The 27,340-nt window shown below is 36.2% G+C and overlaps 1 protein-coding gene across 6 annotated transcripts in view; it reads right to left on the reverse strand.

Moving 5' to 3' along the window:
- The window catches only part of Naaladl2 (N-acetylated alpha-linked acidic dipeptidase-like 2), a 1,352,651-nt gene that overhangs the window by 618,488 nt on the left and 706,823 nt on the right, over nucleotides 1–27,340 (reverse strand). For all 6 annotated transcript variants that reach the window (XM_039103971.2, XM_039103968.2, XM_008760899.4 and 3 more), the window contains one exon: nucleotides 4,139–4,412. In XM_039103971.2, the coding sequence (XP_038959899.1) occupies nucleotides 4,139–4,412 (274 nt within the window). The remainder of the gene's footprint in view (nucleotides 1–4,138; nucleotides 4,413–27,340) is intronic.

The raw sequence follows: 27,340 nt of genomic DNA on the forward strand, positions 1-27,340 counted from the left end.
TCTATCTTTCTGTATCTTTTGAGACTGTTTTTGAACAATTATATGTTCAATTTTGGAGAAGGTGCCATAAGGTACTAAAAAAGTAGATCCTTTTGTGTTTAGGAAGAGATTGTCTATAAATATCTGTTAAGTCCATTTGGTTCATAATTTCTGTTAGTTTCACTATGTCTCTGTTTTCATGATCTGTCCATTGATGAGAATGAGATGTTGAAATCACCTATGATTATTGTGTGCGGTGCAATGTGTGATTTGAGCTTTAGTAAGCTTTCTTTTATGAATGTAAGTACCCTTCTATTTGGAGCATAGATATTTAAGATTAAGAGTTCACCTTGGTAGATTTTTCCTTTGATGAATATGAAGTGTCCTTCCTTATCTTTTTTGATGACTTTTGGTTGAAAGTCGTTTTTATTCAATATTAGAATGGCTATACTCCAACTTGTTTCTTTGGACCATTTGCTTGGATTGTTCTCCAGCCTTATACTCTGAGGTAGCATCTGTCTTTGTCTCTCACGTATAATTTCTGTATGCAGCAAAATGCTGAGTCCTCTTTACATATCCAGTCTGTTAGTCTATGTCCTTTTATTAGGAATATTCAGTCCATTGATGTTAAGAGTTAGTAAGGGATAGTGATTGTTGCTTCTTGTTATTTTTGTTGTTAGAGGTTGAATTATGTTTTTGTGTCTCTCTTCTTTTGGTTTTCTTGCAAGATTATTTTCTTGCTTTTTCTAAGGTATAGTTTCCCTCCTTGTGTTGGAAATTTCTATCCTTATCCTTTGTAGGGTTGAATTTGTAGAAAGATGTTGTGTAAATTTGATTTCGTCATGAAATATCTTGGTTTCTCCATCTACGTTAATCGAGAGTTTTGCTGGATATAGTACCCTGGGATGGCATTTGTGTTCTCTCAGGGTCTGTGTGACACCTGCCCAGGATCTTCTGGCTTTCATAGTCTCTGGTGAGAAGTCTGGTGTAAATCTGATAGGACTACCTTTATATGTTACTTGACCTTTTTTCCTTACTACTTTTAATATCCTTTCTTTTTTGTGCATTTGGTGTTTTGACTATTATGTGATGGGAGAAATTTCTTTTCTGGTCTGATCTATTTGGAGTTCTGTAGGCTTCTTTTATGTTGATGGTCATCTCTTTCTTTAGGTTAGGGAAGTTTTCTTCTATAATTTTGTTGAAGATATTTACTGGCCCTTTAAGTTGGGAGTCTTCATTCTCTTCTATACCTATTATCTGTAGGTTTGATCTTCTTATTGTGTTTTGTATTTCCTGAATGTTTTGCATAGGAGCTTTATGCCTTTTACAGTATCTTTGATGGTTGGGTTGATGTTTTCTATGGTATCTTCTGCCCCTGAGATTCTCTCTTCTATATCATGTATTCTGTTGGTGATGTTCACACCTATGACTCCTGATCTCTTCCCCAAGTTTTCTATCTCCATTGTCATCTCCCGTTTTGCTTCTTTATTGTTTCTATTTCCATTTTTAAATCCTGGAAAGATTGTTCAATTCCTTCTCTTGTTTGGTTTTGTTTTTCCTGTAATTCTTTAAGGGGTTTTTGTGTTTCCTCTTTAAGGGCTTCTACTTGTTTACTTGTATTGTCCTGTATTTCTTTAAGGGATTTATTTATGTCCTTCTTAATGTCCTCCATCATCATCATCATGATCATAGAATGTGATTTTATATCTAAATCTTGCTTTTCTGCTGTGTTTGGATATTCAGTATTTTCTTTTGTGGGAGAGCTGGGCTCTGAAGATGCTAAGTATTCTGTTGTGTAGGTTCCTATACTTGCCTCTAGCCATTGGGTTGTCTCTGGTGTTAGCTTGTTTTGATCTCTCTGATAGTGGCTTGACCCTCCTGTAGGCCTGTGTGTTAACTCTTCTGGAGACATGTTTTCTTTCAGCAGAATCTGGAAACAGAGAGCTCTGTTCTCAGGTACGTAGGTGCTCCTGGCAACTAGCTTTCATCTCTCAGTGCAGGAAGAAATCCGAAGGATCCTGCCACTGACTGCTCCTAGGTCTCTGTGCCCAGGGGGCACAGATGGCACTAGGCGATTTCCTTTTGATTCAGGAATGTGGGCAGAGAATAGTCTCCTGAGTTCTCAGGTGTGTCTGGAAGTCTGGGGTTCCAGCTCTCTTCCCCGCAGGATTTGGGTACAGGGAGCTGTGTGATTGGTTCAGTTCTGTTCTGGGCACAGGCCAGACCCAGCAGGTTTCTGCAGCTGCCTGCTCCTCTATTCTTTTATCCAGAAGTGCTAGGCAGTTTCCTCTTGGGCCAGGGATGTGGGAGAGGTGGGCAGAAGTGGCAGTCTGTCCTGTGGTCTCAAGACTGTCAGAACTATTGGGTATTCAGCTTCCACCAACACTGGATTTGGGTGCAGGGAGCTGTTGGGTCAGTTCAATTCTGGAATTTATTGTCTAATGATTTTCCAGTGTTTCTGGAATGACAGCTTAAGGCAACACGACTTTTCAATTTCCCCATGATCAGGAAAACATCAGTGTTTGTCAGGAGAAATTGAAAAACAATTAGATAAGAGTGAGTCCAAAGGACATGTTAGTCTTGTTCTGTTTGTTGTCCTACTCAAGGTTATGGCTTCTTTCTTCCTTTCTTTCTTCCTTTCTTTCTTTATCTCCTTCTTCCTTGCTTTCTTTTTTCTTTCTTTAATTGTTTTTTTTTTTGGAGTGAGAATGATGAGAATGATTGGAATGTACTTGAGACAAACAGAATGATGGTAAGGACAGAGAAACAAGATGGTGTATGTGAGTTCTTAGAGTCCAATACAAACATCTCTTACATTGCCCTAAGCTCATAGCTTCTGAGCCAAGACAAGCATGCTGACTCCTTCCCTGTATTTTCATTGATATAAAATGTGTTGCAGTTATTGCCAAAAAAATCCTTATGTCTTATCAAATCAAGTTAAGAGTTTTAGACTAAAAATGTTATATGCATGCAGAAACACACACACACATACACACACACACAATTAAATCAAATTAGTTATAAAAACTCTTCATATTTGTGCTGGTTACATGAAATTCTACTAAAAATAAAAGTCTACCAATAAGGAATAGAAGTCTGGAACACACATATTCCCCATAAACCTCAGTAATCCCCCCTAAAATAGCAGTATGTTGCAACAATACATATGTTCCTCATTCTATTTTCTCAAGTAATTTTATACAGTACCTTTATATTGTTTAAATATTCCACATTTTGTTTATAGTCAATTATAAAGATTTTAAATATATACACAATAAAAACATAGCATAATCCTGTCAGTGTTCAATTAGGTAATTCACAATTTTAAAATAGGACTATGCATGTCTGATAAAATTATACTTTAAGCTGAGGCAGACAGCTGCTACATAACATAAAATATGCCATTATATTTAGCTTGCATGTTGGGTGTACTGTCCATCATACGTGGTTCCACAGGAGTCACATAGATTATTTTAATTGTCTCGGTGGTCCCCACGTGGAACAGTAATGATGCTTCCCACAAAGTTAAGAAACTGAGAATCACAGAAGAGGCAGAAAGCAGTGGGTAACTGCAGGAGGAACTTTAACTCATTACGTGGCTCTAGACATTCTTCTCTGGACCAGGAAGCCAAAACCACTACCAAATATAGCTATCCATGAAATGTGGAGGAAGAAACTACACCTGGGTCCTCTTCACACATTTCCAGCCATCAATACAGGCAAGCTGCATTTCATATCCTAAGTATGTGAATAATCACATTCATTTTCCTCTTCATTTCTTACGTGCATAAACAATTTCAAAGTACAATCCTTGCCACTTCTATTCTCTCCCTCTGTATCAACATATTCAAATTTGCCCCTTCAAAACCCTAAATGAGTTGCTTTTGAAAGATATGTGCTGAGGAAAATGTGAATAACTCAGCTGCACCTTCAACACCTTTGAATTAAATTCTTCTAACATGTTTTCACTTCCAAAACTTGACAAGCAAAGATTCGGGCACTTCCCTTCCATCTTCACTGTTCCCTGGCATTGCTACATGGAATACATTTAAGGGCTACTTTTGTATGCTGCATCTTGCCAGTTAGCTCAATTTAGATGAAAGCTGTTGTTTTCTAATTCCATTTCACTGGAAATGACAGAGACAAATGGTCAAATTACCTGGAGAGTTCCTTTGGCAGAATAGGCTGCATATGAGTAGAACAGATCTTGGCTTTGGCCTCTTCTGGCTTCTTCCCTGCAAGGTTGGCCATCAGGATAAAAGCACTGGCCAGTACTGCTCACAGTGATGGTGCCTGGAGAGGGCCCGGGACAATCCAGCAACACTGAATAGTTTATGAACTGTGTATCTTCCAAGCCCAATGCAATCCAGTGACTCTTAATCTTCTTTGAAATTTCCATGTCATCCTCACTGTCATAGACTTGTAGCAAATTTCTGAAAAATGTAAAAGCACATTTTAAAAACATAGGAGAAGTCTTTATATTGTGGAGATATGACTGTTCATATGTGAACATTTATTAATAGCTTTTGTGGAATATTGAAGGATCAATGTGACAAGATCTGACCTTAGGAGATTTAGAGAGTGATGGAGCTGAGGTACAGGAAAAGGAATCATACTAAATCAAAGTAGGAGGAATTTATGTTTTCAAGTAGTACTACAAAGACTGAGCAATGACAACCAGGGCCTTTATGACTTCTGAGTCACATACCAACATTAACAAAATCCATATACAGCCAGTTCCAAACTAACATGTTTTTTGAGATAGGTTGCATTGTGTTTAATATAATTTTATATAAAAGTATTGAACATAACAATATTCAAGTATAAAAATAGAAGATATTGCTCATTATGTTTTTCTTAAAATTCCATAGGAGGCTATTAGGAAATTATATTGAAGAGATCACTATATTAAAAAGACATACTAGCACAAACTGCCAAACCAAATAACATTTGTATTGCATTTTCTATGCTTTATTTATTTATTTTGTTTCTTTTTAAACATCTCCAATGTCTTGTTTTGCTAGACATCTTGGAATATAGATAAAATGGCACATTATCTATTATGATCTATTCACACACAGAACAGACATGGAAATTTAAACAAAGTAATTTCACCTTTTTTTCCCTTTTGTCACTGAAATGAAAATGTGTACTTCATGATTTTTATCATTTTTCTAAGCATTTAACATTTTCTTTTATATGAAATTGCCTTTTTCCACATAATATTTATATGCACTTGTTTATTAAATAACTTCAAAACTGAGCAAGAAGCCTACACTAGACACTTGGCGTAGCTTGAAAGCTGCCCCGCAGGAGAGCGTAGAGCAAGAAATCATTATGAAGCTCTTTGCCATGTACTCACTTGTATGTGTGAGTGTTATGTATGTGTGTGAATGTCTGGCCAAGGGTTTCTATGAACATACAGGAGTGTGTGTGTGTGTGTGTGTGTGTGTGTGTGTGTGTGTATGTGTGCGCGCGCGCGCGCGCGCGTGCATGTGTACGTGTGTGTGTGTGTATACGTGTGTGTGTGTATGCATGTGTGTGTGTGTGTGTGTCCAAATGCCCACACACGAGTGCTTGCATGCTCATGTGCATATGTGAAGGCCAGACAAGGCTATGAGATGTCTGCCTTACTTAATGTCTGTTCCATTCATTGAGAATTGTCTGACTTTTATCAGGCTCTCTTGCTGAACTGTTAGCTCTCTGATTAGGGCTAATGTCACTAGCCATCCTCCTCCCAAACATTATCTATCCCAGGCTTCTGAGTGCTGGAACCATCAGAATAGTTGCACTTGTCTCTTAGACCCAGCTGCACTGTGGTGCCCTGTTTATTATTACTTTATAACATGCCACAGCATAGCATATAGCATGCCTTGCTTCTTCCTCTAGGAGAACATCTTGACCCTGTACTTTCCTTTTCCCTAATGAGTATTAAAGCTTCAGACTAAGGTGCCCCCGACAGGCTCATGTGTTTGTGTATTTGTTTCTTAGAGGTAGAGGAGACTAAGAAACTTCAGGAAATTGGTGACCACCTGGATGACACAGGCCACTTATGGTGGCCCTTGATGGATCATCCCATGTAGTTTACAGAATAGTTCTCTGCTTCTCTATCAACCAAGAGCTATGAAAATTACATTTCAAGGTTTCCATCATGGAATGATCCCCTCATGGCACATGCCTTCCTAACATGGCAGGCTAGGTCCTTTGAAGCTGTGAACCAAGGTTACATCTACTTTGAATTGCTTCTGTCACATGTTGAACCACAAGTAGGAAAAAATAATGCATCAGTGTTGAAATAAGCCTTTAATCCCAATGCCTTGGGTGCAGAGGGCATTCCATGGAAACTAAAGGTTTTGGAGACTGTATCATCCTCATAAATAATGACATTCATTTTTAATATCGTTTCTCAGTTTGGAATGTACAACTCCGTCCCCTCAAATTGCTATTCTGAAATATAAAGTTACCAAATGGTGAGGTGGACTTAGTAGAAAGTGCTTAGATCATAGGTAAAACTTACTCATTAATGAAATTAATACTTCTATGAAAGAGGGAAGATTACATGTTTTCAAAGTGTATAAGACAGGGCTAGAAGGAGGCTTCTGTGAGAAGACAGGTATATCCAGAAAATTGTAGACACCTGAATCTTAGACTTCACAGCTATAAAACTATGTAAATAAATGTCTATTATTCATAAGTTGCCTAATGTAAAGAATTTTGCTATAGCCATTTGAATAGACTAGGACAATTAACAAATTGTTGGTGAATATGAAGGTGCATAAAATTAAACTACTCATCTTAAACCTGCTCCCACAGGTCAATTTTTCCACAACACAATTCCTCTAAGAACTCAGTAACTATGAAATATTCTTCATTTTTGCTTTTTGCTAAAAATTGTGTCATGAGCAAGTGAATATTATATCTCACCTCTTATCATTCCAATTTCTTAATTTAATTTTTAAATATTATTTAGAGGTAACCTTCAGAAAATAATTGATGAACTAATAAAAAGCAAGGTCATTGTTTTTATAAATGGGTTGAAAAGGTCCTCCTATTGTACTGTTGCTGAGAGATGTTCTTTTAAAGAGTGTTGAACTTTATCGTACTCTGATATGTTCATTAAAATATCATATGATCTGTCAAAAATGAGCATACACTAAAAGAATTTTCTCATATAACAAAACTATACTATTAACAGAATACATTAGAATTTTTAGATATTTTGTAATTTATTTTGTCATCCCCTTGTTTCTGGTTTAAACATCAAGTTTATAAAGTAATGCAGTGTTAGTAGGTTGTGTTTCCCCAAGGGATATTTTTTGTTTAATTTTGTCAAGATATTATACAAACCTCATAAATATAAAGCATTTTCTTTTGATTTCTTCTCTGAGAGAGATCAAATAAGATTAGAATATTTGAAGAAAGACTATTATCCTTAAACTAAAAATGGTCTGTAATTGATGTCTTATTATGGAAGAACTATGACCTGCTTGATCAATACCTGTAATGCTATGTGCATTTTCTTTTTGGATTCCTCTTTGAATTGCAGTCTTTTCATCACTCTGTCCTACTTGCTATCAATCTGCAGAGCTCCAGGCTGGGGCTCATCAGTTCACAACATCCTCATCCTTTCCTGCAATTGCTTCCCACCTTACTTTCCTTTACTGGTCTGTCAGTTCAACACAACAGTCTTTTATAAGGAACTCATTGTGACATGGCTTCACATGAATATGTAAGCATAAGAAGCATAATTGTAATTTTTGAATATCAGATTCAAAACACCATCCAATTGGAGCCAGTGATATTCATCTTGTCAATACACCTAATGAAATGAGTTGGAAACCCAGGACCCATGGTGGCAGAAAGAACAAAGTCTTACAAGTTGTTATCTGACCTCTAATCGTGCACCATGGCCATCACACACACACACACACACACACACACACACACACACACACAGAGAGAGAGAGAGAGAGAGAGAGAGAGAGAGAGACATGCACACAGTCACACACGCACGCAACCATACACATAAATAAACAACATTTCTTCACAAATAATGCATAACATTCCAAGTAGCCAAAGTCTTCATGGTTGATTTTTCCGATGGATCCTGAGATTCCACATTAAACCCATGAGAATGGCTAAGAACAAAAACTCAAGTGACAGCACAAGCTGGCAAGAAAGAGGAACACTTTTCCATTGTTGGTGGGTGGGATTGCAAATCAACCTGGGGTTCCTCATAAAATTGGAATTAGTTCTATCTGAGATCCAGCTATACCACTCCTGGGCAAACACCCAAAAGATTCCCCACCATACCAGAGGAGCACATGGTCCTCTATTTTGATAGCAGCCTTATTTTTAATAGGCCGAAGCTGGAAACAGCCTAGACATCCTGACCTAAAAAATGTATACAGAAAATGTTGTTCATGTACACAATGGAATACTATTCAGCTATTAAAAATGAGGGCATCATGAGTTTTGCAGGCAAATGGATGGAACTAGAAAATATCCTAAATGAGGTAATCCAGACCCAAAAGGACATGCATGGTATACACTCACTGAAAAGTGAATCTTACCCAAAAAAGTACAGAATATCTAGGACACAACCCACAGACCATAAGACTTTTAACAAGCCAAAACGTCCAAGTAAGGATGCTTGGATCCCACTTAGAAAGGGGAACAAAATAGACATAGGAAGCAGAGGGAGGGAGGGATTTGGGTGGAAGACAGGAGTAAGAGGTGAAAAGGGGAACAGGATCAGGTATGGAAGAAGGGACAGGAGAGAATCACAGAGAGCCAAGAGAATGAATGAAAATATGGAGCTCTGGTGGGGAAAGTGGGAGCACCCTGTAGGAGTACCAGAATCCTGAAAGGTGAGAAACTCTCAGGAGTCAATGGGGAAGATTTTAGCCAAAATGTTCAACAATGGGGATAGGGAACTCAAAGAATATATCTTTAGTAGATAGACAGGGCTCCAAGTGCCGGAATGGGGTTACCAACCCACAGTCAAAATTTCCAACCAGAATTATTCCTGTCTAAAAGAACCTCTGTGGACAAAAATGGAGAAGAGACTGAAGGAAAGGCAGTCCAGTGACTGTCCCAACTTGGCATCCATCTCTCCATTTCTTGGAGAGGGGAGGGGGCAAGGTCTGACACTATTACTGATGCTTGATATGGTTACAGACAGGAACTTGATACAACTGTCCTCTGAGAGGTCCTCCCAGCAGCTGACTGAGACAGAAGCAGATACTTAGACCCAACCATTGGATTGAAGTTGGGGACCCCTCTGGCTGATTAGGGGATGAATTAAAGAAGCTGAAAGGGAAGGTGATTCCAGAGGAATATCAGCAGTCTCAGCTAACCTGGACCCCAGGGAGCTCCTAGAGACTGAGCCACCAATCAAGCAGCATACATAGGCTGGCAAGGCCTCTGGCACATTTACAACAGAGGGCTGGCTAGTCTGGCCTCAGTGGGAGATTGAAGGCCCTGGGGAAGGGGGATGTTTGATAGGGGGTACCTCTAGGAGGCAAAGGGGAGGAGGAATGAGAAGAGGAACTGTGGGATCAGGGGACTGGGGTAGGGAGCAAGTGTTGGAACATAAATAAATAAAATAATTTTTTAAAAAGTCGTTCTTTCGCTTCTTTTATTTTAATTTCCCTCCTGTTTACTGATATTTCTCCAAAGGTCATGTCTGAAGAGTGTGGTATTTTTAGCAATAGGTTCTTACTTCAAGCTCTGGGAGAAAATTTAGAGAAATGGCAATAATCCATGTTGTTTGGGGGACTCTCTTAGACTCCCCAGAACAACAAAACGAAATGGGGTTTCTTGTGTTTGATACTGAGGTTATTGATATGTGGTCTGTGGCTATTGGAAACTGTTTTCAGCTCGTATTCATAAGGTCATTTAAATTATTTACATATGTAACATACATATATTTATATGTATATTTTCAAATACAAAGAACGATATGTTTTCCCATATCTTTTGCAATCATCCTTGGTGTTTTTTTTCTTTTTTTTATTCTCCCTTTCCTCAGTATTTTTTTGCTATCCTCTGTCCAAATGAAGCAGCCTAAGGATTTTCCCATTTTCCTTGTATAGTATCTGTGTCACGTGATCCTCCACTCTACAGTCTCCCATATGCAACACACATTCCATGCTCTTTTTACCTTCCTGTTTCCGTGGCTATTACAGATTATATTTTCACACATAGAGATTTGGAGCTGAGGATCCTATGCTATGTCTGTCTGTCTGTCTGTCTGTCTGTCTGTCTGTGTGTGTGTGTGTGTGTGTGTGTGTGTGTGTACATCTGTATATGCAACAATAAGTAAAGAAGAGATCTGAATTTGGGGAGGGGTTATAAGGTTTTAGGGACATTGGAAAGAGGGAGTGGTGTTGATGTAGTGTTCATGTATAAGATTCTCAAAATAAAAGGTTAAATAAAAGCCAACAAAATATAACATATCTACACTATTGAATCTTGATTTATAGTTGTGTTGTGTAAAATTTCACTTAAATAAGTCTTGTGAAACCAACATAAAATTAAATTGTTTTAAAATAATATAAATACATATAATTTTCACTTAAGTATGTCAATATCTTATTGGTATGAATGGCTTGATTGAGGCACTCTGTTTATTATCTAAATTTCCATAGACTCATGAACATGACTATATTTATTTTCAACTCTCCATATTTTTTAAAGCTTTCTATCCTGGATATAAATGGTTTGCAAGACACTGCGAGCACTTCTATTATAATTAAGTAGGTTCTATATTAAACCAGAAATGTTATTAGGGAATTAACTACTATGCAATCTCAATTTACTAATTTAGAAACCTGCAAAAATGGAAGTGGGTTACTACAAACCACAAGGTATTTATTTGAGAGAAAGTTTTACTCTGCCTTAATTTTTAAAATAAGGGTTTCCACGGGCCAGCAGTTCTGGCAGGTAGCATAATGAACTGTCATGGCTGAGAGTGGAATTTGGAATTAACTTTGGCATTAATGTTCCATTGGCCAACAGAGACTTGATACGGGAGGATTTTTGGCTTTGTTAGACAAAATTCTGTTTATATCAATGTTAAACACCTGCTACTGGATGAGCCACAGAGCAACACTGATGTCAGAACTGGAGGAAGTGATGCAGCCTGTATTTGTAGTTCCAGGGTGACTGCCAAGAGTGTACTCTAAGTGACTGGGTGAAGAAAATATCTCAGGAGTGCTGGTCACATGCATTGTACAGAAAAAAAAGACCAAAAAAAAGCAAAGCAAAGCAAAGCAAACGCAGAACAAAATACCCAAAATATTCACTATTACAGACTTATAATTTATTCTGAGTACATAGATAAACAAGTGGTCACATATATTCTGTGGCTGTTGTTATTATATGTATATTAAAAAGACAAATGTTGGGCAAGAGAGATAATTCAAATAGTAAAATGTTTGTTTTGCAGAACAGAATTCGATCCTCCTAACACCTTAATGTGGACTACGGGAGCTCACACTTGGAATCTCCCTAGTAGTGATGATGCTAAATGATCTCCTGCATAATAAAAGATTCTGCTTTGAAATACAAAGTGGAGAACACAAATGTCTGATGAATAAGAGTCAAGGCTTAGAACTTTTGAGTAAGGAAGTGTACAGAGTCGGGAAAATAAGTTAAATGGTATGCCATCTTCTAGAAGACTTCTCCTCATCAGAAAATGACACAGGAAAATTAATACACTACCTCAAGGGGACAAAAGGACAATTTTGACAGATGGACAATGATCTGAATGAACAAAACTAAAAGTGTAACAACTAAAACAAAACTAAACTTTCATACAGTATATGAAAAATTAGTGCAGATATGGATTATGTGTGAGGAATCTTAAAGCTCCTCATGGAGCACATTGCAAAAAGCTTTTGCTTTGCAAGTCCTAAAAGAAATGTAGGTGAACTAGCTTGGCACACAAGTAATACTTGTTTAATTTTATATTCTTGTCAAACAAGAATATAAATTCTAAAAGATAACAAAACAAACTTGATTTGAGAAAATAGAACACATTGAAACAAGATACATTGTCAAAACACAAATTACTCCATATGCTTGAAATATGTCCAGTGGGCCAACTCTCACTGAGTCATACTTATACATACTGTACACAAGGTAACTTCATAGCTAGTCACTACTGAATGCATATATGGGCTGCAATTGGAAAATATAATGCAGTGTCATGTGTTTTTGCATCTAAAGTATATTTTAGAAAGAAGAAATGTAAATATATAGCATAAAGGCTTTGTAAGCAATGAAGTATAGAAAGCAATATCAACCTTTTACAAGAACAATAATAATGTCTGCATTCTGAATTCCTTACCCCCTCCCACACATTGGGCATATCATACCACACGTCACTTTTCACATTCCATTATTTTAATTCATATAAAGAAAAATGAAAAAAATAATCTATGCCTCAGGCTTCATAGGTCTTCGCTTTCATGTGCTTCACCCTGTGATGCAATGACATAAATCCAGAAGGTACACAGACTCACAGGCAGCTCTGACTAAATAACAGACTTCTCAAATAACTATAAGCCTTTGTGTGCACATGTTTCTTTATTCATTCATCTATTAGTGGAAACCTATGCTGATTCCATTTCATATATATTATGCATAATGCAGCAATAAATATGCATTTGTAAATATTGAGATCTTCGGTTATACAATCTAAAGTGTGTGTGTGTGTGTGTGTGAATGTTTGGATTTGTATGTATATGTCTGTGAGCATCTGTGTATATGCATATGTCTCTGTGTGCATATGTGAGTGTGTGTGTTAATGTGTATGTGGGGAGTGACACTAATTTGAACACATATAAAATATAACCTATTCTAGGAATTGATGGAATCAGATGTAGTGACTTACATGTAAAGGTTACTGTTCTGCACAGAGTACCAGGACTGTTTTAATTTCTTCAATTTCATCCAGTTCGATACTTTGCTGTCTTATATGATCTCTGTACTGGTGATTGGAAGTGTGAATTAATCTTAAAATCAGCCATGTCTTTTAAAAATGTAACCAATAGCTATCTAATGTACACCAGTTAGTATGTAGCTGAAATGGCAAAGAATGTAAAGAAAACTGACCAGTCTCCTGCTTGGTACAGGTTTCCAAACTTATACATACCAAATAGAAGACACAATAAATGCAAGTCAACAGCTAAAGTTGAAAATACTGAGATTATTCTTTCCATAGTGGTATAGACGAAGCAAGAACAAAAAGAAGTAGATTAGTAAAGAAACAATATTTATATTTGAACGATGAACCTACATAGAATAGTTTGCTCAGTGATTGAATAAGCATGGAACATTTGTACACTGCTGGATGCCCAGCCAGAAAACAAATCATACTGTGAGGAAAATACATGGAAATCACACAGACTGCTTTTTCTGAATGCAGAAGTCTATGTGTCTGTTATTATGTTGATTTTGTGCTGTCTTGATGGCTTTAGGTTTGTAATGTGCTTTGAAGTCATAAACGGTAATACTGCTTTCTTTGGTCATAATACATCTGACACAGGGTTTTATGCTTTACTTTAGACTTCCATACACAATACTGCAGCACTTAATTCTCATCCTGTTATTAAATTTTCATATATTTTGGTCATATTCTTTCATCTCCTTTGAGGGCATGATCTAAGATCTTCTTTATTCTCTTTTGTCTATCTACCAAATCTTTTTGTCTCATGATTATGAAGATAAAAAACAACAAAAATTATCAAATAGAAAAAAGAAAAACACACCAAATCATACCAACAAGAAAAACAAACATACACGACAAAACACAGAGTCTGTTTTGGGTTAGTCAGTTATTTCCGAGCATAAGATCTATCCTAGAGTGTTGTTGATATGCCCAGTATCATTCCATGAAGAGAACTGCCTTTCCCTCCTTCAGAAAGTGAAAGTTGCTAATAATATCTTTATTATGGGTGAGACTTTGGGGCATTTCTCTTCTCCTTTCTGAGATTTTCTGTGGCTTGAATGCACATCTTGTGTGTGTTGACATAGTCTCTGTGAGTTCATATGTGCACATCAGCGAAGTTCTTATAGATTTTTTCACTGTAATATCAACTCATTTTCCCTTGGTAGTGCTCTGAGTAACCTGACTTTATTATAAACGTAGCACTTGTAAAGAAATATCATTGTTTCTTCATTTTCGTAATTTTCTGCTCCTGTCATTAAGTGACATACATATAATAAAATTAAAAACATCATTAGGACAAAATTTATAAAATTAATTTCTGAAACTATAATGGAAAGAACCATTACATTAAAACAAACCAAAACCAATATTTTTTTATATCAACAATACAGATCCTTTTTTTGGCAAGATGAGAGAATGTTGAATCAAGATATGTAACATCTAAAATTGGTCGTCTTTTTCTTTTCTTTTTTCTTTTTTTTTATGACTAGATTCATATGATTTCTTGTCACATTTAGAGTCAAAAGAATAATTTTACAAATCAAATAAGAACCAAGCAGTGCATTTGTGACAGATTATTGGCAGCCTAGGAAATGTATTTAAATTATCTTTGGAAAAGATGGTTACAAATTGCCACTCAAATTATTCATCCATTAAGAACCTGTGAAATGCTACCATGCCACAGGAACTAATAGAAAAGTAATCATTCAGTTTATATAAATTTCACTAGTTCTGTAGTCTACACCAAGAATACATTTGCTAGCACCCATCTTGCCTTCCAGACTAGACAATTCCATAAATCTTACTCTCTGCTCCATCCATAATAATTTAATTATAAAAGAGCCAAGCTTTAAATTGAGAGATTGTTTAACATTTTTCAATGAAATGTGTGTTAGTTGTCTTGTATGACAAGACCAAACCAGTTGAACTGTGCAGAGAGTGTTATGTGCTCCAATTTAAGTGAATGAAGTCACATCAAGTGATGTCTGATACAGAGGTTAGGGGACTGGACCTGAAGAATTCCTGAGCCCAGAGAGTTCAAGATGCATTACACTGTAGCTGTTACATCAGATGTGCACAAATCCTGGTAATGAGAAATTTAAGAATAGATAATATGGGGTTGTTTATGTTTCAGTGTATCAAGGAAATCATCACTAATCCTGAAAAATTGGTTTAACCACAGCGTCTATGTGATAGAAGAAATGTGACACTCATAAATCTGTCAGCCCCATGTACTTTGGCACATGGACTCTCTCTCTCTCTCTCTCTCTCTCTCTCTCTCTCTCTCTCTCTCTACCTATCTCTCTCTCTCTCTCTCTCTTACACACACACACACACACAAATGTTTTATTTTAAGATTAGAAATTATATAAAATTCTAGAGATGCAGTGATTTGCTAGATCATCAGACAGTAGACATCAAGGTACTGCATAAGTGTACATCCCTGTGCCATATCTACAGGCTTCATGTATTAGATAGTGCGGTGTACATAGGAAATTTTCAGTGGTTAAGAGAACAAGTGAAACAGAATACTTCTGACTAAGCTAATGGCATCACCCTGCAGATATCCAATCAACATGGGAGAAACCATGCTTGTTTTTATAACATATCTCCATTTATTGGTGAGCTATATTCAACAATTAAAATGCTTTGCAAATATTCACACAGTGCTGAAAAGTGACCATACTAAAATATTAGAGAGAGAAATGTCATGAACACAAAAGCCATTACAATCTCTACAGCACTGTGAGCAGGTAAGGAGTAAATCAACCATGCTAACAGGGAATATGTTACATACATCAACAAAACAAATCTTGTTTTTATGTATAAGCATAAAAACTATTTTACGGATTGTCTTTAACTGTTGCACAGCTAGTCTTCAATGTTTGAATGTAGAATACTTACAAATAAAATCACATATTCACTATTTGCACTGCTTAAATGTGTTATTTAAGTGTGTGTATGTGTGTGTGTTTGTGTGTGTTTGGAGTGTGTGTGTGTGCCGGTGCCCACTGAGGTCAGAAGAAGAAAGTTGGATTCCCTGGAACTGGAGATACAGATGTCTCTGGGGTTCTGAAAATGAACTCCATTCTTTCCTTAAGGTTAGCATATACTCAACAACCAATTCCCCAGCCTCCGTGCTCATATCAGTTACACTTTGCTATGTTAGCCTCATATTTTATAATTGCCAGTTATATGAAAATTAACAAAGCTAGTTCAAGTCTTGTTTTCTTACCATCTTTATGATTGCCATAGTTCTATCAGAGAAAAATATATTTTTGTATCTCCTGAAGACTATAAAGAAAAAAATTGTTCTCTGATGACATCTGACTTTTATATTTCACAGAGGTCAGCTAAAGACAACTGATGAAAAACAGTACCTTAACTCAACAAAAGCAGAGACAGGACATAAATAGATCCATCAAAAATAAATCAGTAGCTGACATTTGTACAAAACATGCAATTAATCCAAAGCTTTATGGCCTCACATTATAAATAACTGTCAGGAAGCCTTTCTTTTCTGAAAGCATATTTCCCAAAGAATTTCAAGCTCATCCTGAAAGGCACCACAATACAAATGACCGCTTTCTATAAAATGTGTCTAAGTTTCAATGATTTTTATGAGAATTATAGATGGTATACACTTATTAGATAGAAATACTGTCAAATTACTTAATATAGTAACTTAACCCCTAAACATGGAAACAGTGTGTCTCCTCAAAGTATTCTGATGCTTATTTTGAAAATTAAAGTCACAAAGTAAACATGTTGGTTCATGCTGGTTATATAATTCTATACGGTTCTTATAAGACATGGTACGATGTCATTTAACATTTTTGATTTCCATTTGTTATTTTTTTATAAAACTATCAGTCTCTAAGTAGAGACAGAAAGTAAATGGAATACTCACTGACTTTGAGACATGCATATTCCTGCATCTCACACTTATTCAAACATACTCAAACGCAAACATACACAATTCACAAATGTAAACACTTACATGAGTACAAAGCAAATGAAGCTTAGATACGAGCAGTGATAGAGCCTGATGGGGCTTTTAATAACTATACCTAAAGTTCTCCTCAATTGTTTGAGATTTTGGAGGTCTTCTTTACTTTATTGGTAAAATAAAGACAATAGTTGCATACATATCAGTTGCAGTGATTAGATATTGATAATTTCCACTCAATCCCATCTCATGTTCTCCAAGTCAAAGACTGCCTTCTGTGCTATTTTACTGTGTTTGCATACTTACTATCCTAGACTGTACATACTAGGCTGCAAAGCAGATTTCTATGATGGTTGTAAATAGGCTTAAGTATAGTAGATATTGGTGGTGGTTATTAGACATTTAATATCCCCTAAAATAGGATCAAATAATTCGTTAGCAGATATTGCTGCTTCTTATGGGAAAAGATTCATTTGGTCTAAGTGACAGCTGGGTTACTGCGACTAATTTTTAATCTATAGGTAGATATCAAACACAGCAGCAGATATTTAAAGTGTATTGCAAAACAACGCTTCAGCAACCTGCCTTTAGTATCCTTCACTGTGTAAAAAATATTAATATTAGTTTTTGGTATTCAGATCATATTGCAATCAGTCTATAGAGCAATTTTAAAATATTCTTTATTTACTCTCTAACAATTTCATACATTCTTAAGATATATCATGGTATAATATGTTTCATTATATTTAAAATAATGAACTTTTTCTTCAGTACATCTTATTGTTTATCTCATATCATATGTTCAGTAGAGTGGATTTTATCATATTAATCAATTTATGATGTAACTGAAGCCTAAAAAAATCATTTTTGTGTTCTTATGTAACAGGTTATCAGAATGTAGCTCATTCTTTCACTGAGAGAAAGAGAGAGAGAGAGAAAGAGAGAGAAATAGAGAGAGAGAAATAGAGAGAGAGAGAGTCAGAGTTTAAATGTTAAGTCTATTCATTTCCACCAGGAATTTTTTTTTGGGGGGGCGTTGTTTTTTGTTTGTTTGTTTTTGCAGTGCCCTTACATTTTAATCATTTTTATTGGATATTTTTTATTTACATTCCAAATGTCATGTCCTTTCCAGGTTTCCCAACCATTAAGCCCCCTATCCCATCCCAATCCCCTTCTTCTATAAGGTGTTCCCCTTCTCCCACCACCCTCTTACAAGCCTTCCCACCTGACATTTCTCTAAACTGAGGAGTTCAGCATTGGCAGGATCAAGGGCTTCTCCTCCTATTGGTGCCCAACAAGGCTATCCTCTGCTACATATGCATCTGGAGCCATGGGTCTGTCCATGTGTAGTCTTTGGGTAGTGGTTTAGTTCTGGGAGCTCTGGTTGGTTAGTATTGTCGCTCTTATGGGATTGCAAAGCCCTTCAGCTACTTCAATCCTTTCACTTACTCCTCCAATGGGGACCCTGTTCTCAGTTCAATGTTTTGCTGCTATCATTCACCTCTGGATTTGTCACTCTCTGGCTGAGCTTCTCATATGCACTGGATTCTTAGGTGGGGAAGGTTCTGAATGGCCATTCCTTCAGTCTCTGCCCCAAATTTTTCTCCATATCTTTCTCTATGAATATTTTTGTTCTCCATTTTAAGGACTGAAGCATCCGCACTTTGGTTGGCCCTTTTCTTGAGTTTCTTGTGGTATGTGGATTGTATCTTGGGTAACTCGAGCTTTTGGTCTAATATTCACTTATGAATAAGTGAATACCATATGTGTATTTTTGTGATTGGTTTACTTCACTCAGAATGATATGTTCTTGTTACATCCATTTGCCTAAGAATTTCATGAAGTCATTGTTTTTGATAGCTGAGTAGTACTCCATTGGGTAGATGTACCACATTTTCTGTATCCATTCCTCTGCTTCTGACTATTTTAAATAAGGCTATGTGCATAGTGGAGCATAGTCTTTATTGTATGTTGTAGCATCATTTGGGTATATACCCAGGAGTGGTAGAACTGGGTCCTCAGGTAGTACAATGTCCAGTTTTCTGATGTACCTCCAGACTGACTTCCAGAATGGTTTTATCAACTTGCAATCCTACAAGGATTCCTCTTTCTCCACATCCTTGTCAGTATCTGTTGTTACCTGAGTTTTCGATCTACATGGGATGTGAAAGAATTTCCTCAAGTAACCCAAAGAAGGTTAAATTTTTCATTCAATTCGTGGTTCTGCCAGGAACTTTGGAGCACATGCATAGAACTTGAAAAACACTTTAGACATTCTTGCTTATTTGGCCTATTTCCAAATAGCTTCAAAAGATTAAATTAAAATGTGTGTTCCTACCTCCTCCACAAACCAAAGAGCTTTATAGGAGTGAATTGTTCTATTTCAAAGTCCTAATCCCTTGACTCAGGTAAGAGGTTTCCACACTTTTTAAGAATGTTTAGAGCTAACTGGTTCTTTTGTTTCAAATGTTTCTTTTAATTACTCATGAAAAAAGTTTCACAGCATAGACACTACTTCTATTAAAACATCAGTAAGATAAAATAATTATGAAAATTGTTAATAAAAAGATAAATAGAAAAGTAGATAGATAAAACAATTTTTCTCAGTCTTTATAACTATAGTTATTCTAAACATATCTAAGTTGCTAAATAGGTATTTTAACATTTGAAAAATTAAGGAATATAGAGGGTATATCTTCATAAATTTATTTCAGTATTTAATTAAAATATTAGAATATAATTAATATGTATGTATATATATTTATAATCCATGGTATAATTATTTGGCATGTTTATATTATGTTATTTAATCACAAATTATGTTTTTTAATTGGATATTTCTTTATTTGCATTTCAAATGTTATCCCCTTTCCTGAGTGCCCCTCAGGAAACCCTCTATCCCATTCCTCCTTCCCCTGCTTCTATGAGGGTGCTCCCCCATCCAACCACCCACTCCTACCTCAACACCCTGGCATTCCCCAGCATTGGGTTATTGAGCCTTGGTAGGACCAAGGGCTTCTCCTCCCAATGATGCCCAACAAGTCCATACTCTGCTACATTTGAGGCTGGAACTAGGGGTCACTCCACGTGTACTCTTTGGTTCGTGATTTAGTCTCTGGGAGTTCTAGGGTGGTCTGGTTGGTTGACATTTTGGTTCTTCCTATGGGGTGGCAAACATCTTTAGCTCCCTCAGTTCTTTCTCTAACTCCTTCATTGGGGACCATGTTGTCAGTACAATGGTTGGCTGTGAGCATTTGCCTCTGTATTTGTCAGGCTCTGGAACAGTCTCTCAGGAGACAGTTATATCAAGCTCCTGTCAGCAAGCACTTATTTGCATCCACAATAGTGTCTGGGTTTGGTGACTGTATGTATATCGGATGGATCTCCAGGTGAGGCTGTCTCTGGATTGCCTTTTCTTCAGTCTCTGCCTCACACTTTTTCTCCATAATTTTTCATGTGACTAATTTGTCCCCCCTTCTAAAAAGGACTGAAGCATCCACACCTTAGTCTTCCTTCATCTTGAGCTTCATGTGGTTTGTGAATTGTGTCTTGGGTATTCTGAGCTTTGGGGCTTGTGTTCTTATATGACTGGGTTACCTCACTCAGGATATTTTCTAGTTCCAGCAATTTGATTAAGAATTTCATGAAGTCATTGTTTTTGATAACTGTGTCGTACTCCATTGTGTAAATGTACCACATTGTCTGTATTCATTCCTCTGTTGAAGGACATCTGGGTCCTTTCCAGCTTCTGGCTATTATAAATAAGGCTGCTATGAACATAGTGGAGCATGTGTCCTTGTTATATATTGGAGCATCTTTTGGGTATATGCCCAGGAGTGGTATAGCTGTGTCCTCAAGTATTACTGTGTCCAATTTTCTGAGGAATCACCAAACTGATTTTCACGGTGTGTGTGTGTGTGTGTGTGTGTGTGTGTGTGTGTGTGTGTGTGTGTGTTTGTGTGTCTATATGTGTCTGCTTATATACGATTCCTTGGAACTAAAGTGACTGGTCAGAGTTAACCTGCACGTGAGTGCCAGAAACCAAGCTCAAGGACACAGAACAGTAATAAATGTATTCTATTATACTCTGTTGATACTGCGTTATCAACAATCTCCTCCCTCATGGTACTTTGAATGAGAAACTGGGATTGAGTAGATATGATAGCAGACAGAATACTGTGAGCTAGAGTTAAGACTCATTCATGATTATAATTTTAATAAATACATGTGTATATATGTTCTCTTATGTAGTATTTAAGATGGTTTTCCAAAAGCCAATGTTGCAAAACATGCTGTATTAAATTTAAATATTTTTTAGAATTGTTTTTATTTCCTTTACAAAGAGGTTGTGCTACATAGCCCAGACTGGCCCCAATCTCATAATCCTGTCACTTAAAAATGTCACGGCGTTTCCTTTGGTATCAGTAAGAATTAAATATTCCCAAGAATATTATTATTTATTCAGTGAAGAAATACATGTAAATGGGTTTCTAATTCATTTTATATTCAGCTACTTCATCAAGCTCTTTGTATTCCATAGAATAAGTTGGTTGTCTAAGTACCCATTATCATCAGCAAACTGCCAGTTGCTCCTTTTCTTTCAAAGGATTATAATGCTTATTTTTCTAAATAACTTAAATTTAGTACTCATTTGTTTTTCTGTAGATTCAGAGTTCTGTTTAAACTGAAAAATTCTAGTCTCACCTTTTTAGTGAGCATCATAATGTACTCAAGTCATTTCCTGCTTTTCTAATCTTGGAATTTTATCAAGCTTGGCTATGACATTTTATCAAATGCCTGTTAAATGAATTTTGATTTGGCTTCTCCTGCAAACATCTGAAATCATGAACCATGGCACTGATTTTCTTGGTTCTGGAGAGCCCACTTGTCTGACACAGTAAGATTGTTGTTTTGATAAACTCTAGGAAGTATTCCATCGGCATTGTTTATTCATAGGTATTTCTCACGTATTTATGAGAAACATTGATCATTGATTCACATTGCTACTTCCTCTTCTATGTTCTTCAGATATTGGCATTGTGTTCTGTGCTCACAATGTCAATGCATGGTGTATGTGTATGTGTGTGTGTGTGTGTGTGTGTGTGTGTGTGTGTGTGTGTGTGAGTGTGTGTGTGTGTGGTACATGAGTTTTGTTGTGATGAAGGAATTGTTCCAGGAGTGCCAGTGTTGTATGCTGTCTTTCAAGGGTATTGGGAAACAAACCTAGGTTCTCTGTAAGAGTAATACATGTCATTGTCACTCCAGCACCACTATACAAAAAATGCAATAGACCTATACATTATATCTTAAAAAATTAAAATTTACCATTTTAAATTATTTCCTATAATACTTTTACTTTAATGTTTTTACCAGTTCATCCAGTTCATAAAACATTGAAAATGGGCTCAGAACAAAATAGAAACTTCCCCAATTATACAATTTTTTTGCTTTTTAATGTCACAATCCTTTGAAAATTATTTTGAAGTCACTGAAAAAAATTTAAAGACAGTATAAAAACTATTCTACACGTTGTTTGTCGCAGAAAAGACAGGAAAGATTTCAGCTTTCAGCTCAATCTCTGCTTAGACTACCCTACCAATTGTTAAAGACACTAAATGACCTCAAGAAGCAAAAGTGAGCAATGGTTGTTCCTCGGAGAGCTTTGAAATTATTCTGGTCTAAGTGTACGTCCCAATATTTTATTGTTTTTTAACTTCGCACATTTGAAAGCCTGCATATGCTTTATGCAAATGTACTATTAGGAGACTATAACATAATGTTGTTCTCTACGGAGAGAACAACCATGGTTATGTTCATCTAGTGTCCCATAGGATTGAAACTGACAATGGCCTCCATTGTTACATTCATAACATGACAGACTTGTCCTACTCTCACCAACTGAGCAGCTAGTGTCGATTGTCAGGTGTTATAGTCTTCACCAAAGTTAGGAGATTGAAAAGCATTTGTCAATGGTTGTTCATGTATGAGGCAGGAAGTTAAATGTACACACAAACAAAAGCTAAGACAGAATGGTGTGTAGGTAACCATGTAATAATAACAGATAAGATGATTGGCAGATAGAAAAGTAGGAGCATATATATATATATGTATATATATGATGGAGATGGATGATTGGCAGATAGAAGAGTAGGATATAATTATATATATATATATATATATATATATATATATATATATATATATATATGATGGAGATGGAAGAGATAGAAAGATAGAAGAAGAGGCAGAGAGTGACAAAGAAGCAGACACAGATGCAGAGAGTCTGGGGTTGGGGTTGAGACAGACACAAGACAGAGAATTCCATATGTGTCTGGGAATACAAAGAAGCCCAGAAAACATGATGGATCCCTGAATTCATGTAGTTCATTAAGTGCTTTCATATTTGAAGGTCTGATTGATTCCTTTTCCTCTGAAGCCAAGCTCATTTCTTTTATTTATCCATCTAAAGACATAAAAAGTAGACAACTCTTGATTAGTCGTTTAATTCTCAATGACCCTAGAAAAATCACCTTTCTTCAGATATTCTGAATACTTAATTATAACCTTCTTATAAAACAGAAGATTTAAGAAGTTTTAAACTTTTTATATATCTTAATGTGTCTCCAATTCTCATCTCTGAAGCACTAAATGATGGACAAGCTGAGAACAAATAACTAGGAGATTTGGATGCCAAGGGATAGGAGTTAAATAGAAAATTATCCTCAAGTATGGATGTATTCTCCAGCATGGTGACCTGAGTTATGACACAGAATGTCTGACTAGCAAGGTCTTCTGCTTTATGTAAGGTTGAATCTTCAAAAGCATGAAGACACTTTGTTTTGTAAAGCCAAGTAAGGCTCACCTAAACTCAGTGTTAATTCTATCTTTGGGAACAAATTCAACTTAAGTTATATTTTTATCATTAATTTATGTTTGATTTTTTATATCAAAATTTAAAATAACTCATGTTTGACTTTCCTTACGTGTCATTCACTTGCCCTCAAGTCCAGACACCACCATTTCTCTAGTATGTTATATAAACAATAGCAATATCAATAGTCAGCCTATTATAAATACTTTCTTTAATAAGGCAGTTTAGTTATTAACACATTGATCAATAACTATTAGTTTAGCACTTCAGTTCTCTATACTTTCAGTGCACTACATTAATAGCAACATCTCTATGTGCTGAGCATATAAATTTAAATTAAGGGTATTGCTATGTGTATGTTTAATCTCCAATGTAAGAATTGACACATTTTTCCTTGCTTTTCCCCTGATCTGCTGCAAGAATGGCAGGTATCATTCCCAAATCAGTACTGTCTTCATACCCTGCCTCTGATTAGCCAAGCATAAAAATCTCACTTCTCCTCAGACCACTGGGAAAGAAATATTGATGTGTGAAATGAAACATTTCATCATTCTGTTGAAATATGTAAAGGGTTCCAGAACCAGCTTGCTCGATCAGCATTAAACAGCCATCTTCCCCCACATCTTGTCCTTACTCTAAAAGGAGAAATTCATGATTTATAAATGATGTAGAAAAAGGCTGCCATGGTTTTTCTTGTTCAAAACTCTTCTAGAAGAATTCAGCCTTTAGAACTAGATGAAAATGCTGCCTTGTTTGGGAACTAAATAAGCCAAAGAGATCATAACCTAGTAATTAAAAGCATGCAATTTGTAGTTGTAGCTCCTGTGTTCAAATCCTTAATTCGGACACATTCATTGTTATAAAATTTTGGACCTCCATTTTTATATAAAATGAGATTAAGAGCATCAATGTTGATGTTATTAAAAATATTATAATAACTGGATGAGACTACGCTGTATGAACCTATATACACTTAAGAGCCTGTAAGAAAGTGATAAGAAATATATTGCCCAAAGCAGGTACTTCATTTTTGAAAAAGATATGAGTGTAATTTTTTTTCTGTTTAACAACTTACTTATTCCAAATTTCCATAAGACCTCTTTTATTAATCTTGTGTATAGGTACACAAGTATACTTACATGTATGTAGACATATAGAATTCTTGGAGTCTTCCTTGGTAGTTCTCCACTTTATTTATTGATGCAAGGTCTTCGAATTAATCTCAGAACTCATTGATATGCCCACTTTAGATATGCTGACTTCGTCTCCTCTTTTGGATCAGTGAGATGATAATATGACTGCCATGACCATTTGACATACACAGGGGTTCTGGGCATCTGAACTCTAACCCTTATGGACACATGGCATATGATTTATCTACTGAACTGTCCTCTCCCACCCAATGAGTCTTTCTTTTTAGTATGTCTTTTACATTAAATATCTAGCTTTACGAGGGACAAATGTTTAGATGAGAAAGAGATACAACAGATGGTATGAGGCATACAAAAGGAAATTAGACAACAAAGTTTAGAGAAGATGGTTATTTAATGGTTACAAGATGGTTAGAATTCAGGGGCAAAATGTTTTTCTGTTTGTAATGAAACAATCCAAGGAAATATGATCATAGATTAGCTTTCAAACTTAATTATAGCAATTTAAATTTTTTCATAGGTAGACGCTGAAGCTGAAAAGTTTAATTACAACACAAACTGCAAGATATTCTGAATGAATAGAATATAATCAGAATAAAAATAGGATATTTTCTTTTGAAATTTTTTATTGGTGTTCTCTTCCCCATCCACCCCCCAACAATCCCCTACACTGGGGGTCCAACCTAGGCAGGACCAAGGGCTTCCCCTTTCACTGGTACACCAACAAGGCTATGCATTGCTACATATGAAGTTGGAGGCCAGGGTCCGTCCATGTATAGTCTTTGGGTAGTGGTTTAGTCCCTGGAAGCTCTAGTTGGTTAGCATTGTTGTTCCTATGGGGTTGGAAGCTCCCTCAGCTCCTTCAGACCTTTAATTCCTCCAACAGGAATTAAACTATTCTCAGTTCAGTGGTTTGCTGCTGGCATTCGCCTATGTAGTTGACATGTTCTGGCTGTGTCTCTCAGGAGACATCTATCTCCATTTCCTGTCAGCATGCACTTCTTAGCTTCATCCATCTTATCTAGTTCATCTTATCTGATGGCTGTATATATATGAGCCACATGTGGGGCAGGCTCTGAATGGACATTCCTACAGTCTCTGATCCAAACTTTGCCTTTCTATTCCCTCCTATGGATATTTTTGTTCCCCTTCTAAAGAAGGAGTGAAGCATCGCCTTTTGGTCATCTTTCTTGAGTTTCATGTGGTCTGTGAATCTTAGGTAATTCGAACATTTGGGCTAATATCTACTTATCAGTGAGTGAATACCATGTATGTTTTTCTATGATTGGGTTACCTTACTCAGGATGATTTTTTTCTAGTTCCATTCATTTGCCTATGAAATTCATGAAGTCATTGTTTTTGATAGTTTCGTATGTAAAGTTCACACTTGATACCAGGTGGCAGGCAGAAACTAGACCTTTAATTGGATGATGTGATTCCCTCATCTAGAAATACCTACGTGAGAACACTGAAACATACACAGGAGAGAATCCTATCATTCTAAAGCAATCAGAACCGTGTGTATTAGAGACAAAAATTAATGGTTATGGGAACATGAGAGGCATTTCCTTTTTTCTGAGTGACAGCAAATGAGGGTTTTGAGAAGGCTTGGAAGGATAGGTTGCTTTCCATATTGTTCTAAAGCATTCATAGAAATTAGCCTGGGAAATGACAATGGGAAAGGACAAGGAAGTGCTTTAATGGTTGGAAATGGGTCCCCCTTAGGTGATGTGGTAAGAGATCCAATCTAACAGACAATGCTGGGCCAGACACAATTTCCCTTTGAAAACAATGGGCACATCCAGAAGCTAAGACTTTGAATGGTATTTGAGAAATAAACTACACAGAGGAAGGATGAAAAAAAGAGGTTTTCTGCAGTAGTTTTTATAAGAAATTCTGAAAACCCTAATTTTATCTGTGTCAAAGACAAATGTTTGGAGAAGATGTAGTGGGAACCATTAAGGACATAGACTGTCTGGGCTTTCATGACACATTAGATGTATTCAAGTTTGCCAACACCCTTCTGATTTTTCCATTGTCCCACTGTCAGAGAAGACAGAGAGGTAGAAGAAGCTTAAGCTAATATTTTAGAAATTGGATCTGGGGAAATTATAAGATATAAAATTATGTATTAAAATTTGTTATTGTATTCCAAAATTCCAATAACCTTTTTGTTTCATTTCAACATAGTAGCTAATTTGCTATTAACATAGGAATCAATTAAAATATTTTCTGAGAAATCTTTGCATTAATTCATAGAAAGAAGTTTTTTAACTACGTAAAAGAATTTTATCCTATTGGATTCATGAATGGTGAATGATGGTGTTCTGAAATTGAACTGGGAAAAAAAAATCAATGTTTCTTATACTAAAGTCAGGGTTACACTTGTAGTCCATTAAAAGCATAAATATTTCAAAGGCTGGGAGCCAAAT

This window comes from Rattus norvegicus, chromosome 2, assembly GCF_036323735.1.
Source record: "Rattus norvegicus strain BN/NHsdMcwi chromosome 2, GRCr8, whole genome shotgun sequence".
Classification (NCBI taxonomy): domain Eukaryota; kingdom Metazoa; phylum Chordata; class Mammalia; order Rodentia; family Muridae; genus Rattus; species Rattus norvegicus.